The following is a 14352-nucleotide window of genomic DNA, read 5'->3' on the forward strand; positions in this document are numbered from 1 at the left end:
ATTCCATTAACCACAAGGAATTTTAGGTTTATTCTGTAAAGAATGCCAAAATTCAGGTGTACTTTATAGAATACGCCTAAGCATATTTAGTTTTGGCGCCAATTTTTTTTAGCCCTGATATATGGCATCTAGTCCTAAGTGTTTAACACAATTTAGTAAAAGGATCTCATAGTGTTTATGTAACAAAAATGAGCCATTTGTTAACGGTTGTTATATTTCAAAACTTATTCTGGAGAAATAGTATAACTTCAGTTAAACTGTACATTTACAACTTAAAACCTATATTTACAAATGAGATTGACAAATGGGAAACTAACAGAAGTTTGCATAGTATCTGTATTTAAAAAAACAGCAACTTTTCTTTATGAAATATTAATGTGATTCTTTTTCTTCAGTCCCAGTCAAGGTCCATGTTGCACACCATTGTGTACTTTCAAGTCGAGGGCTGAAAAATGCCGTGAGGAATCAGAGTGTGCACATGAAGGCACATGCAGTGGTAATACTGCTTTCTGTCAGGCCTCGGAGCCCAAAAGAAACTTCACTGATTGCAATAGAGAGACACAAGTGTGCATTAATGGGGTAAGCTTTGCTTGGCACTAATGCAAGGTTTTTAGTTTTTATATTGCAGTGTAGTCTTGTTATATTCTACTAAGGGTTCATGAGTAGATAAATTTATGTTTAAGTAAGCCTTTTGTAAAAGTACATAAGAACATAAGAGCCATATTGGGTCAGACCAGTGGTCCATCTAATCCAGTATCCTGTTTTCCAAACAGTGGCCAAGCCAGGTCACAAGTACCTGGCAGAAACCCAATTAGCAGCAACATTCCATGCTACCAATCCTGGGGCAAGCAATTGCTTCCCCATGTCTGTCTCAATAGCAGACTATGGACTTTTCCGCCAGGAATTTGTCCAAATCTTTTTAAAACCCAGATACACTGACCACTGTTACCACATCCTCCAGCAAAGAGTTCGGAGCTTAACTATTTGTTGAGTGAAAAAAATATTTCCTCCTATTTGTTTTAAAAGAATTTCCATGTAACTTCCTCGAGGGTCCCCTAGTCTTTGTAGTTTTGGAACGAGTAAAAAATTGATTTATTTCTACTTGTTCTACACCACTCAGGATTTTGTAGACCTCAATCATATCTCCCCTCATCTGTCTCTTTTCCAAGCTGAAGAGCCCTAACTTCTTTAGCCTTTACCATTTTTGTCGCTCTTCTTTTCTAATTCCGCTATATCTTTTTTTGATATACGGCGACTAGAACTGAACGCAATACTCGAGGTGCCGTCACACCATGGAGCGATTTAGAGGCATTACAGTATTTTCGGTATTATTCACCATCCCTTTCCTAATAATTCTTGGCATCCAGTTTGATTTTTTTTTTGTCTGTCGCCACACACTGAGCAGAAGATTTCAGAGTAATATCTACAATGGCTCCTAGATCTTTTTCTTGAGCGCTGACCCCTAAGGTGGACCCTAGCATCAAGTAACTAATTCAGATGATTCTTTCCAGTGTGCATCACCTTACATTTGTCCACATTTCCTAGGTCTTCCTGCAATATTTATTTATTTATTGTTCACTTATATCCCACATTTTCCCACTCATGCAGGCACAATGTGGCTTACAAACATTAAATAAAATACAGAATAGGAAAACTTAGAAGAATATACAAGGAGTATATTTCACAGTCTGCATGCTTTTTAACAACCTTGAATAGTTATTTATAATCGTTCCGATTTCCATATTTATAGATATTTTAAATTGCACCAGTCCCAATACAGATCCCTGCGTCACTCCACTGTACACCCTCCTCCATTGAGAGAAATGACCATTTATCCTTACCCTCTGTTTTTTTCTGTCCAATTACCAATTCTTAATCCACACCAGAACCTAGTCACCTATCCCATGACTCTTTAATTTTCTCAGGAGTCTCTCCTGAGGAACTTTAGCAAAAGCTTTCTGAAAATCTAGATACACCACATCAACCGGCTCACCTTTATCCACATGTTTATTCACACCTTCAAAGAAATGAAGCAAATTAATGAGGCAAGACTTTCCTTGACTAAACCCATGCTGACTCTATCCCATTAAACCATGTTTGTTTACGTGTTCTGTAATTTTATTCTTTATAAATAAAATCTAATTCTTAGATTTAGATGATACCTGGGACCATATACATTTGGAGCTGTATCTTCATGAGGCATATATGGGATATAACTAGGTCATACTGGGGGTAATTTTATAATGAGGAATCTAGATTATAGCTGGAAGGCACCTATTATTTTATAAAGACACACAGGTACTTGTGTATCTGTATAAAACACAAATCCTGCAGAAATCACACTGGATTGAGGATGTGAACATTAAGTCTACTCAAGAGTAGTTATAAATATTAGCGCATAATTTATGAAAGGTTTGTAAATCGTAATCCATCCCACAGTTTGCTTGTGAGCATGCCTACTGTAGAAGTACACACAGGCTTGAGCCATGCAGACTTTTAGGTGTGACTTAATTTTATAATAGCCCTTAGCATCCTGGCTGCATCAGCTTGGCAAGTAGGTTGTTATCCCCATCTATCAGCAGATGGAGGTAGGGATACTGACTTTTCCCAATGAGAAATCGTGGATATAATAGCTGGTGCTCTATGGAAAACTTTTTTTTTTCTCTACCTCTAGTAGATGGTAGGTTGTTCAGTCTGGTGTTCCTGGTCTCTGGCGTCACTCCCGGCAATTCAGGCTACATCTCTACAGCTTTATCAAGCCTAATAGCCTTGCTCCAAGGTTCCCCACTCCAAGAACCGCACCTGGTCAAGTGTGGAGTGTAGCTTCGCAGCCCCAAGTTATTGTCCATAGATGCAAACTTGGTGAGGATCATGGCATGGGGTCCTTGCTACAGGGGTTGTTGTGCCCTATCCCTCCCCCTTTTTAACCTCCCACACACATTGTGGCTTTGATTTGATTTGTTTACTTGCTATATCACTAATTACAATGTGTAAAATGCCCACCATCCTTGTGCAAGGAAGCTCAGTTCTCAAGTTGATACACGAGAAGAAGGTGGAACAGGAGTTGCAGCTGGGGTTTTCCTCTATGGCGTCCGGGATACAGGCTGCCATGTGTAGTGAATACAAGTTGAGAGTCATGTTACATGTCTACAGCAGCTGCCAGAGTCCCCAGTGGTGGTCATAAGTACATAAGTATTACCATACTGGACAGACTGAAGGTCCATCAAGCCCAGCATCGTGTTTCCAGTAGTGACCAATCCAGGTCACAAGTACCTGGCAGGATCCCAGAAAAGTACAGTACATTTTATGCTGCTTATCCTAGAAATAAGCAGTGGATTTTCCCCAAGTCCATTTTAATAATGGTCTATGGAATTTTCCTTTAGGAAGCCATCCAAACCTTTTTTAAACCCCGCTAAGCTAACTGCTTTTACTACATTCTATTGCACCAAATTCCAGAGTTCAATTACACGTTTGAGTGAAGAAAAATGTTCTCCAATTCCTTTTAAATTTACTACTTTGTAGCTTCATTGTGTGCCCCCCAGGTCCTAGTATTTTTGGAAAGAGTAAACAAGCTTTATGATTTGGTGCACATCTCCTCGTACTTTGTGGCTGCCTCCTCTGTGGTTGTCTGGAGGTAGCTTTGACTGTCATTGGGCTGCAGATGCAGAGTCCAAGATGCTTTTAAGTCAGTTGCCTTTCAAGGGCTTGTTACTTTTTGGAGAGTACTTGGAGAAGCTGGTCAAGGACATGGCAGAAGCTTGCCCTCCAGCTCCCTGAGTTGCTCAAGAAAACAACTCATAAACCCTCAGTCATGATCGGCTCTTGGGGGCGGAGATGGTCGTTTTTGTTTGGATAGACAACAGTTCAGTTTGGTCTAGGGGCCTAGCCAGCCTTTCAAGCCAGGGTCCTTTCAAGGGCTCCAAAAGATAAGACCTGGGATCCTTCAGTTTGGCTGGAGGCTCCAGGAATTTCCAGTGAGGATATATCGGGCTCCTTGGTGACTTGCATAGGGACCAGATTGGCTCCCTTCAGCCACGAGGGGACCCATATTGCCTCACTTGTGGGTCCTCGAGATGGTCAAACAGGGCTATACCCTAGAGTTTGTTCGACCAGTGCCCTACACTTTCATGATATTGCCCTGCAGCTTGGCAGTAAATTGGCAGGCCATTGCACTCATCCTTCAGCATCTTCTCAGTCTAGGAATGGTGGAACCCATCCCCATCCCACCCATGAGAGCAAAGGGCAAGGTTATTACTCCATTTTGTGATCCCAAAGAAAGGAGGCTCCTTTTAGCCAATCCTCAATATCAGAGGGGTAAATGCGTGCCTCAAGGTTCAGCATTTTTAGATGGAGACTCTTTGCTTGTGATTGCCTCTCTCCGGCCAGGTGAATTCCTGACCTTCCCTCATCTTTTGGAGTGTAACAGCCATATTTTAGTCAAGTTGGACCATGAACTTTATCTCTGTTTCTGTCTTTTGGATCACCATTTTCAATTTCAGGTTCTGCAGATGGGCCTGATAACTGCCTCTTGCACCCTTCTCCAAGGCGATGACGGTGGTTGTGGCTCATTTGGGCCACCAGGGTATTTGAGGCCTTCCTTCCTGAGGTGGGTATAGTTAGTGTCTCTGGTCCACCACAATTCAGCAAGTGCGATAAGGGCTGCAGAATTCAGCCTTTGCAAAATTGACTGGATTTTAGGACAAAGTTGCAGTGGGTGGTAGGAAAGTTAGCACTTCTCTTCTACTGCAGTCACAACTGTGATGCCATAAATTTTTCTGCCACCTAAGGCTTGGAGGAAGACTGTAACATTACAGCCCCATGGATTGCATTGCCCTCCCCTCTTGAACAGTGCCTGAATATTATTCTTTGTACATGTGAAGTCCACAAAGCAAGAGCAGCACAGTAGCAACCACTGGCCATGCAAAGCAACTTTTGTATAATGGTGTGAGTCAACATTTAGTCGTTCAGATCTTAAACGATACCCAACATTTTTCAGCATGTGTAATACCTCCATCAGGAGCACATTGACAGTATTCATAAGATAAGGATCACACCTGAAAGGATGTAGAAATAAATTGGACTGTATGTGAACAAGTACATTCAAAAGATTACTGGTGAACCAAAAAAGCAAAAGAAGGAAAGGAGAAAAAGAAAAAACAATGGAGAAAAAAAAGATAGTGATAAGAAAAAGTATTTTAAAAAATGTGAAAAAGAAAATTCCACATGATTATAAAAAGCATTTCACCTTTGCACTTAATACTCCAAAGACTGCCTACAAGAACTTTCCTGAGCTCAATGTGTTCTGTTTATAAAATTAAAAAAGAAACACACATACACCAAAAAAAAACCCCTCCAAAACTGTATATGAATCTCCAAATAGTTATCAAAATTTAGTGTAAATAGATATAGAACAATATATGTATGAAAGTGTGGAAAATTAATTTTGATTCTACAGCTTTGTTGGAGACCTGGCTCAGAGCAAACTACTTCAGCAATGTTAATAGTTACTCTAGCTCTATTCTCAGGGAATGGCTACTGAAACAGTTTTTTAGGCATTGTCAGAAGTTGTTTAATTTAAAATTGTTGATGTTTCCTGATGTGGTATGAGAGACTCAGAAGGGACAAAAACAGTTCCTGTTGTTGCATCCAGGTGTTGTGCAGCTGGGGGCAGTATTTTTTTCTAAAATTTCCCTGTAAATGTATTAGTTTCCAATCTGTAAAATGTTTATTTTGACTCATCTCATTTATCTGTTTTTGGCAGCAAAGAGTATGGGATTTGCTATATCAACCCCACTGAGTGACTGCTCTAAGTTAAGTTCTATGGAAGCAGCATTCCTTCTTTGCCTTTATAATATTTATTTATCCTTTAATCCTCCTACTTTTTGTCCTTGGATCCCAATTATTGTGAACTTCAGCTGTTTCAGATTTAAGATATTCTTTGATATTTGTTTCCTACAGTATGTTTTGATATATATCTGGATGGCTTTCTGTACAAGTAGTTTTTTCTTGAATGTTAAATTCTCTAATGCTATATGTAACCCGGGTCTCATCCGTGTGCTGGGTCTGGCCCCAGGCCACTAAACAGATATCTGTTCAGTTTCACATTCAGGGACAATCTTACCTCACTCAGCCATTCCAGTTCACCTGCAATTAGATTCTTTCACCAGTTCTGGGCTCCACTCAGCTTCTTGGGCCAGGAACCACACAGCACTCCAAAGGTTTAATAACGAAATGCAGGGCTTATTTTGAGGGGGTACTTGGAGGTACTGAGTACCGGCACCTTTTCCATTGTCTGCGAAAAATTGACCCATGGACCCCAAGTTTTAATGAAAGAGCTCAGGCTTTAAACACCAATTCTGCCTTGTCATAGGTTCTGTGACTGATTGCAGGGGGCCTGGCTATTGTGGGATGGATCCTTCAGTGGTTACCCCACTCTTGAAGGGTGGCCTAGCATTTGAGTACCGGATCCTTTTTTGCTAGCAAAAACACACTGACGAAATGTAACCTTTATTTGCAAACCACTGCAACAAGCATACTGTAACTTTAATCTCCTCTCCAGTACAGTCACTTGATAAACTCCAAAGCAAACTTAACTTGTAACGTCTTTTATTCACAGCGGGAGCATCTTTGACTCTATCCTCCTCAGGTGTATCTACAGGGGAATTCTGATTTTGGACTATTTACATATATACAGTTTCTCCAGTTCATGCCCGTCCTGTAGAGAGATAATATCCCCAAAGGCTGCACTCCTAAACACTGATTCACTTTTGCGGGATCCGACCCCCCTTGATCTGACCCTCCTCCAGAGGCGACTCCACATTTAGTCCACTCTGCGAGCTCTCCCTGGCTCCAGTCCCTTCTGGGCTGGGCTGCTTTCTACCCACCTGTAGCATACTGTCTCCTGCTTGCTATTTATTGGAGCTTCACCTGCCTCTCTCAGCCAGTGGATCACTCCAATTTTTAGGACTCTCCTCTCCTCTTGGTCAGTAGCAGGGGATGTTCGTGCAACTCCAGACCTACAGGCAATCCAAGACCCCTCCCTAAAGAGCATAACTTTAGCTTTATCTCCTTTCAAACTCATCCTCCCTGTTATCTCTTTGTATTCTATTTCAAACTACTCCCCATGTGCTGGGCTTCCTCCTACACAGGGGCATCCTACTACTCCAGCCCTCTGGCAAGGACCTCTCTTTTTCCAGAGCTCTGGAAAAATCTATCATTCTAATAATTCCCATTCCATGAGGTTTTTATATATATATATATATATATATATATATATATATATATATATATATATATATATATATATATATATATATATAGCACTATTATAGATCTGTGCATCAAAAAGGGTCTTATAGTACTGACCTCACCATTTGAAGACCATTATATAACAGGAATACAATAAAACAGGACCATTTGATTCTGGTCTCACTTAAGAATCCCCATACAAGAGCAGCATGAATGGTATTGATTTATTAAAACCATGTAGACATTTATCAAAAAAAATATATTTAAGGCCAACTAATATCAGTATCTTATAGCATTTAACAGAGGGTAGAAGGGATAGTTATAAGCTTATGAAAACCATTGTGAAAACGGAAAAAAAAGTTTTAAAAATTGCTATTTTAAAGAGGCAATACCTTAAAAAAATTAAATTGTACAAGTATATTAAAACATTGTTTTCCCAAAGGAACTGACAGATAAATTATTTTTGAGACTCCCTTACATGAAAACTATGGTAATGAGGCAGTTTCAGTGGGCTTCCAAAAAGTAGTCTCAAAATGATCATTATATTCCTTTAGTCAGTATATCTGGGGGAAAAAATAAGCCCCCTGTGTTTCACTGTAAGTCTTCTGCAATTTCACATTTTTATAACACTGATTTAACCATGTAAAAAGCTTTTGTTGCTATTGATCCCCTTACCTTTTCCACGAATACATTAGCACTGAAGTCATCATCCTGTTGACCATTTTGAAGAGGTTTAAAAAAAAAAAAAATTATTCTCCGAGGACAAGCAGGCTGCTTGTTCTCACTGATGGGTGACATCCACGGCAGCCCCCTGCAATCGGAATCTTCACTAGCAAAGGCCTTTGCTAGCCCTCGCGCGCCGATGCGCACCGCGCATGCGCGGCCGTCTTCCCGCCCGAACCGGCTCGTGTTCGTCAGTCTTCTTTTGTCCGCGCTCGGGACGGTCGTGTTTTGCGCCGTTTCGTGCCCCTCAAGTTGACCTCGCGCGTCTTCACGATTTTGAAAAAAAAAAAAAGAAGGACCTTTACGGTCTTTACCCCTTTCCCTTGCTTCCAGCTTTTGCCCCGCGTAAGTTTCCTTTCACTTTCGGGACCGGCCTTTTTGGCCTCGGTATGGGTTTTTTCTCCCTTCTTTTTGGTGCCTTCCGTCATCATCGTGAATTTTGATTTCGCCGGTGTGATTTTTCCGCCCATGTAATCGAAGTCTTCCAGCGGCTTCAAGAAGTGCACCCAGTGCGCCCGGGTAATCTCGCTCACTGATAGGCACGCGTCGTGTCTTCAGTGTCTCGGGGCTGGGCACCGCCCGCAGGCCTGTAGTCTTTGCGCTCTTTTGAAAAAGCGGACTCAGGTAGCGAGATTGGCACAGTGGAACGCGTTGTTCTCGGGCTCTTCGACGACAACAACACAGGACGCACCGAGCGCATCGGCGTCGACAGCATCGAAGTCATCAACCTCGGCTGCATTGACTGCATCGAGGATCCGACCTCCTTCATCGTCGGTACCGAGGCATCGAAAGGCTGTGTCGACGTCGGTGGTACCGAGGCCTCTGCTGTTGCTGATGTCATCGGACGGTGGTGCTTCGTCTGGAGTGCAGGTGAGGGCTGTCCATTCCCCTGCTGGTGGCGGTGAGCCTTCGGGTGGGTCTCCCCGTACCCTGAGGGCTCCTGTGGTACAGCCCCCCCCCCCCCCCCCCCCCGAGATCGACCTTCTTCGGCCTCAGCCCCGAGGAAGCGACGGTTAGATTCTACGTCCTCCTCGTCGGTACCGGGAAGCTCCGGTGACATGCTTCGCTTGAAGAAGTCAAAGAAGTATCGTCACCGGTCTCCTTCCCGTCTCGGGAACCGAGAGCTCTGGGTCGCCGAGGGAGTCGGCACCCAGTAGGCATCGGCACCAGGAGGACTGCTCACCCTCTGTTCAGGAGGTGTCGATGCGCTCCCCCTTGGACAGCCCGGAACCGCCTCCACGCCCGGAACAGACTCTGACCTCGACACCTGCATCGGCTTCCCAGTCTTTCTCCACAGCCGCTCTGCACGAGAGTCTCCGGGCCGTTCTTCCAGAGATTCTGGGAGAGCTGTTGCGCCCTTCTCCTCCGGTACCGGGGGTGCTTGCGCCTCCGGTACCGTCGAGTGAGGCGACGGCGGGCCCCTTGCCCGAGGTGAGGTCCCCTAAGTGGTACCGGCTACGGCCGCCTCCCAGGCGGACTCCCTGACGATGTCGGCGGAGGGAGCTTCGCCGGTGCTGGCGAGGGAGTCCACCTCTCGATGCTCCTACCGTGGCCGTGTTTCCACGGAGTTGAGTCGGACACGGTTTCAGACACAGGTTCGTGAACTTGTGTCTGATACCGATGGTGAGGCCTCGTGGGAGGAGGAGGAGGACATCAGATATTTCTCTGACGAGGAGTCTGATGGCCTTCCTTCTGATCCCACTCCCTCTCCTGAAAGGCAGCTTTCTCCTCCCGAGAGTCTGTCTTTCGCAGCCTTTGTCCGGGAGATGTCTACGGCCATCCCCTTCCCGGTGGTTGTGGAGGATGAGCCCAGGGCTGAAATGTTTGAGCTCTTGGACTGTCCTTCTCCACCTAAGGAAGCGTCCACAGTACCCATGCATCATGTCCTAAAAAAGACATTGCTGGCGAACTGGACCAAGCCTCTAACTAATCCCCACATTCCCAAGAAGATCGAGTCCCAGTATCGGATCCATGGGGACCCAGAGCTGATGCGCACGCAGTTGCCTCACGACTCTGGTGTGGTGGATCTGGCCCTAAAGAAGGCTAAGAGTTCTAGAGAGCATGCTTCGGGGCCCCCGTGCAAAGACTCCAGAACCTTAGACTCCTTTGGGAGGAAGGCCTATCATTCCTCTATGCTCGTGGCCAAAATCCAGTCTTACCAGCTCTACACGAGCATCCATATGCGGAACAATGTGCGGCAGTTGGCGGGCTTGGTGGACAAGCTCCCTCCTGAGCAAGCCAAGCCGTTTCAGGAGGTGGTCAGGCAGCTGAAGGCATGCAGAAAATTCCTGGCCAGAGGGGTATATGATACCTTTGATGTTGCGTCCAGGGCCGCTGCTCAAGGTGTGGTGATGCGCAGACTCTCATGGCTGCGTGCCTCCGACCTGGAGAATAGGATCCAGCAGCGGATTGCGGACTCTCCTTGCCGAGCGGACAACATTTTTGGAGAAAAAGTCGAACAGGTGGTAGAACAGCTCCACCAGCGGGATACCGCTTTCGACAAGTTCTCCTGCCGGCAGCCTTCAGCATCTACCTCTTCAGGTAGACGTTTTTATGGGGGAAGGAGGGCTGTTCCCTACTCTTCTGGTAAGCGTAGGTACAATCCTCCCTCTCGACAGCCTGCGGCCCAGGCTAAGCCCCAGCGCGCTCGCTCTCGTCAGCAGCGTGCGCCTCAGCAAGGCCCCACGACTCCCCAGCAAAAGCAGGGGACGAGCTTTTGACTGGCTCCAGCAGAGCATAGCTGACATCAACGTATCCGTGCCGGGCGAGCTGCCGGTCGGGGGGAGGTTGAAAGTTTTTCACCAAAGGTGGCCTCTTGTAACCTCAGACCGTTGGGTTCTTCAAATAGTCCGGCAAGGATACACCCTCAATTTGGCCTCGAAGCCTCCAAATTGCCCACCGGGAGCTCAGTCCTACAGCTTCCATCACAAGCAGGTACTTGCAGAGGAACTCTACGCCCTTCTCAGCGCCAATGCGGTCGAGCCCGTGCCATCCGGGCAAGAAGGCTGGGATTCTATTCCAGGTACTTCCTTGTGGAAAAGAAAACAGGGGGGATGCGTCCCATCCTAGACCTAAGGGCCCTGAACAAATATCTGGTCAAGGAAAAGTTCAGGATGCTTTCCCTGGGCACCCTTCTTCCCATGATTCAGGAAAATGATTGGCTATGCTCTCTGGACTTGAAGGACGCCTACACGCACATCCCGATACTGCCAGCTCACAGGCAGTATCTGCGATTTCAGCTGGGCACACGTCACTTCCAGTACTGTGTGCTACCCTTTGGGCTCGCCTCTGCGCCCAGAGTGTTCACGAAGTGCCTGGCTGTAGTAGCAGCGGCGCTTCGCAGGCTGGGAGTGCACGTGTTCCCCTATCTCGACGATTGGCTGGTGAAGAACACATCCGAGGCAGGAGCTCTACAGTCCATGCAGATGACTATTCGCCTCCTGGAGCTACTGGGGTTTGTGATAAATTATCCAAAGTCCCAACTTCTCCCAATACAAAGACTCGAATTCATTGGAGCTCTGCTGGATTCTCGGATGGCTCGTGCCTATCTCCCAGAGACGAGAGCCAACAACTTGTTGTCCCTCGTCTCTCGGGTGCGAGCGTCCCAGCAGATCACAGCTCTGCAGATGTTGAGATTGCTGGGCCACATGGCCTCCACAGTTCATGTGACTCCCATGGCCCGTCTTCACATGCAATCTGCTCAATGGACCCTAGCTTCCCAGTGGTTTCAGGCTGCTGGGGATCTAGAAGACGTGATCCACCTGTCCACGAGTTTTCTCAAATCCCTGCAGTGGTGGACGATTTGGTTCAATTTGACTTTGGGACGTCCTTTCCAAATTCCTCAGCCGCAAAAAGTGCTGACTACGGATGCGTCTCTCCTGGGGTGGGGAGCTCATGTCGATGGGCTTCACACCCAGGGAAGCTGGTCCCTCCAGGAACAAGGTCTACAGACCAATCTCCTGGAGTTGCGAGCGGTCTGGAACGCTCTGAAGGCTTTCAGAGATCGGCTGTCCCACCAAATTATCCAAATTCAGACAGACAACCAGGTTGCCATGTATTACATCAACAAGCAGGGGGGCACCGGATCTCGCCCCCTGTGTCAGGAGGCCGTCAGCATGTGGCTGTGGGCTTGCCGTTACGGCATGTTGCTCCAAGCCACATATCTGGCAGGCGTAAACAACAGTCTGGCCGACAGGTTGAGCAGGATTATGCAACCTCACGAGTGGTCGCTCAACTCCAGAGTAGTGCGCCGGATCTTCCAGGTGTGGGGCACCCCCTTGGTAGATCTCTTTGCATCTCGAGCCAACCACAAGGTCCCTCAGTTCTGTTCCAGACTTAAGGCTCACGGCAGACTGGCATCGGATGCCTTCCTCCTGGATTGGGGGGAAGGCCTGCTGTATGCTTATCCTCCCATACCTCTGGTGGGGAAGACTTTGTTGAAACTCAAGCAAGACCGCGGCACCATGATTCTGATTGCTCCGTTTTGGCCTCGTCAGATCTGGTTCCCTCTTCTTCTGGAGTTGTCCTCCGAAGAACCGTGGAGATTGGAGTGTTTTCCAACCCTCATCACACAGAACGAAGGGGCGCTTCTGCATCCCAACCTCCAGTCTCTGGCTCTCACGGCCTGGATGTTGAGAGCGTAAAGCTTTGCCTCTTTGGGTCTGTCGGAGGGTGTCTCCCGTGTGTTGCTTGCTTCCAGAAAAGATTCCACTAAGAGGAGTTACTTCTTTTTATGGAGGAGGTTTGCCGTCTGGTGTGACAGCAAGGCCTTAGATCCTCGCTCCTGTCCTACACAGACCCTGCTTGAATACCTTCTGCACTTGTCTGAGTCTGGTCTCAAGACCAACTCTGTAAGGGTTCATCTTAGCGCAATCAGTGCATACCATTACCTTGTGGAAGGTAAGCCGATCTCAGGACAGCCTTTAGTTGTTCGCTTCATGAGAGGTTTGCTTTTGTCAAAGCCCCTCGTCAAGCCTCCTACAGTGTCATGGGATCTCAATGTCGTTCTCACCCAGCTGATGAAACCTCCTTTTGAGCCACTGAACTCCTGCCATCTGAAGTACTTGACCTGGAAGGTCATTTTCTTGGTGGCAGTTACTTCAGCTCGTAGAGTCAGTGAGCTTCAGGCCCTGGTAGCTCATGCTCCTTATACCAAGTTTCATCACAATAGAGTAGTCCTCCGCACTCACCCTAAGTTCTTGCCGAAGGTAGTGTCGGAGTTCCATCTGAACCAGTCAATTGTCTTGCCAATATTTTTCCCCCATCCTCATTCCTGCCCTGCTGAACGTCAGCTGCACACATTGGACTGCAAAAGAGCATTGGCCTTCTGTCTGGAGCGGACACAGCCCAACAGACAGTCTGCCCAAATGTTTGTTTCTTTTGATCCCAACAGGAGGGGAGTGGCTGTGGGGAAACGCACCATATCCAATTGGCTAGCAGATTGCATTTCCTTCACTTATGCCCAGGCTGGGCTGGCTCTTGAGGGTCATGTCACGGCTCACAATGTTAGAGCCATGGCAGCGTCAGTGGCCCACTTGAAGTCAGCCACTATTGAAGAGATCTGCAAAGCTGCGACGTGGTCATCTGTCCACACATTCACATCTCATTAGTGCCTGCAGCAGGATACCCGACGCGACAGTCGGTTCGGGCAGTCAGTGCTTCAGAATCTGTTCGGGGTTTAGAATCCAACTCCACTCCCCCTAGGCCCATGTTTATTCTGTTCCAGGCTACACTCTCAGTTAGTTGGATAAGTTGTTAGGTCAATCTCAGTTATGTCCTCGCCGTTGCGAGGCCCAATTGACCATGTTTGTTGTTTTGAGTGAGCCTGGGGGCTAGGGATACCCCATCAGTGAGAACAAGCAGCCTGCTTGTCCTCGGAGAAAGTGAATGCTACATACCTGTAGAAGGTATTCTCCGAGGACAGCAGGCTGATTGTTCTCACAAACCCGCCCGCCTCCCCTTTGGAGTTGTGTCTTCCCTTGTCTTTGTCTTGCTTCATACGGGACTGATGAACACGAGCCGGTTCGGGCGGGAAGACGGCAGCGCATGCGCGGTCGGCATCGGCGCGCGAGGGCTAGCAAAGGCCTTTGCTAGTGAAGATTCCGATTGGAGGGGGCTGCCGTGGACGTCACCCATCAGTGAGAACAATCGGCCTGCTGTCCTCGGAGAATACCTTCTACAGGTATGTAGCATTCGCTATACTTGCGTTTGCTATGTCTGGGCCCTAGTGCCCCCACATTACTGTCGATTGTCCATAGAACTTGATTTCACTGTTAAGGCAAAGTTAGCTATTTCCATGATGAAACCAGTGGGAGCTCTCGTAATACCGCTTTTGTTGAGAATGGACTATACAACAGGTAAAGCTTCATGCTGTGGGGATGT

General features: G+C 46.7%; 1 protein-coding gene across 1 annotated transcript in view; it reads left to right on the top strand.

The window, feature by feature from the left end:
• Nucleotides 1-14352, top strand: part of ADAM10 (ADAM metallopeptidase domain 10) — a 309988-nt gene that overhangs the window by 261976 nt on the left and 33660 nt on the right. The window contains exon 12 of the mRNA XM_030188829.1: nt 396-579. Coding sequence (XP_030044689.1) covers nt 396-579 — 184 coding nt within the window. The remainder of the gene's footprint in view (nt 1-395; nt 580-14352) is intronic.

The sequence above is a fragment of the Microcaecilia unicolor genome, chromosome 1 (assembly GCF_901765095.1).
Source record: "Microcaecilia unicolor chromosome 1, aMicUni1.1, whole genome shotgun sequence".
Classification (NCBI taxonomy): domain Eukaryota; kingdom Metazoa; phylum Chordata; class Amphibia; order Gymnophiona; family Siphonopidae; genus Microcaecilia; species Microcaecilia unicolor.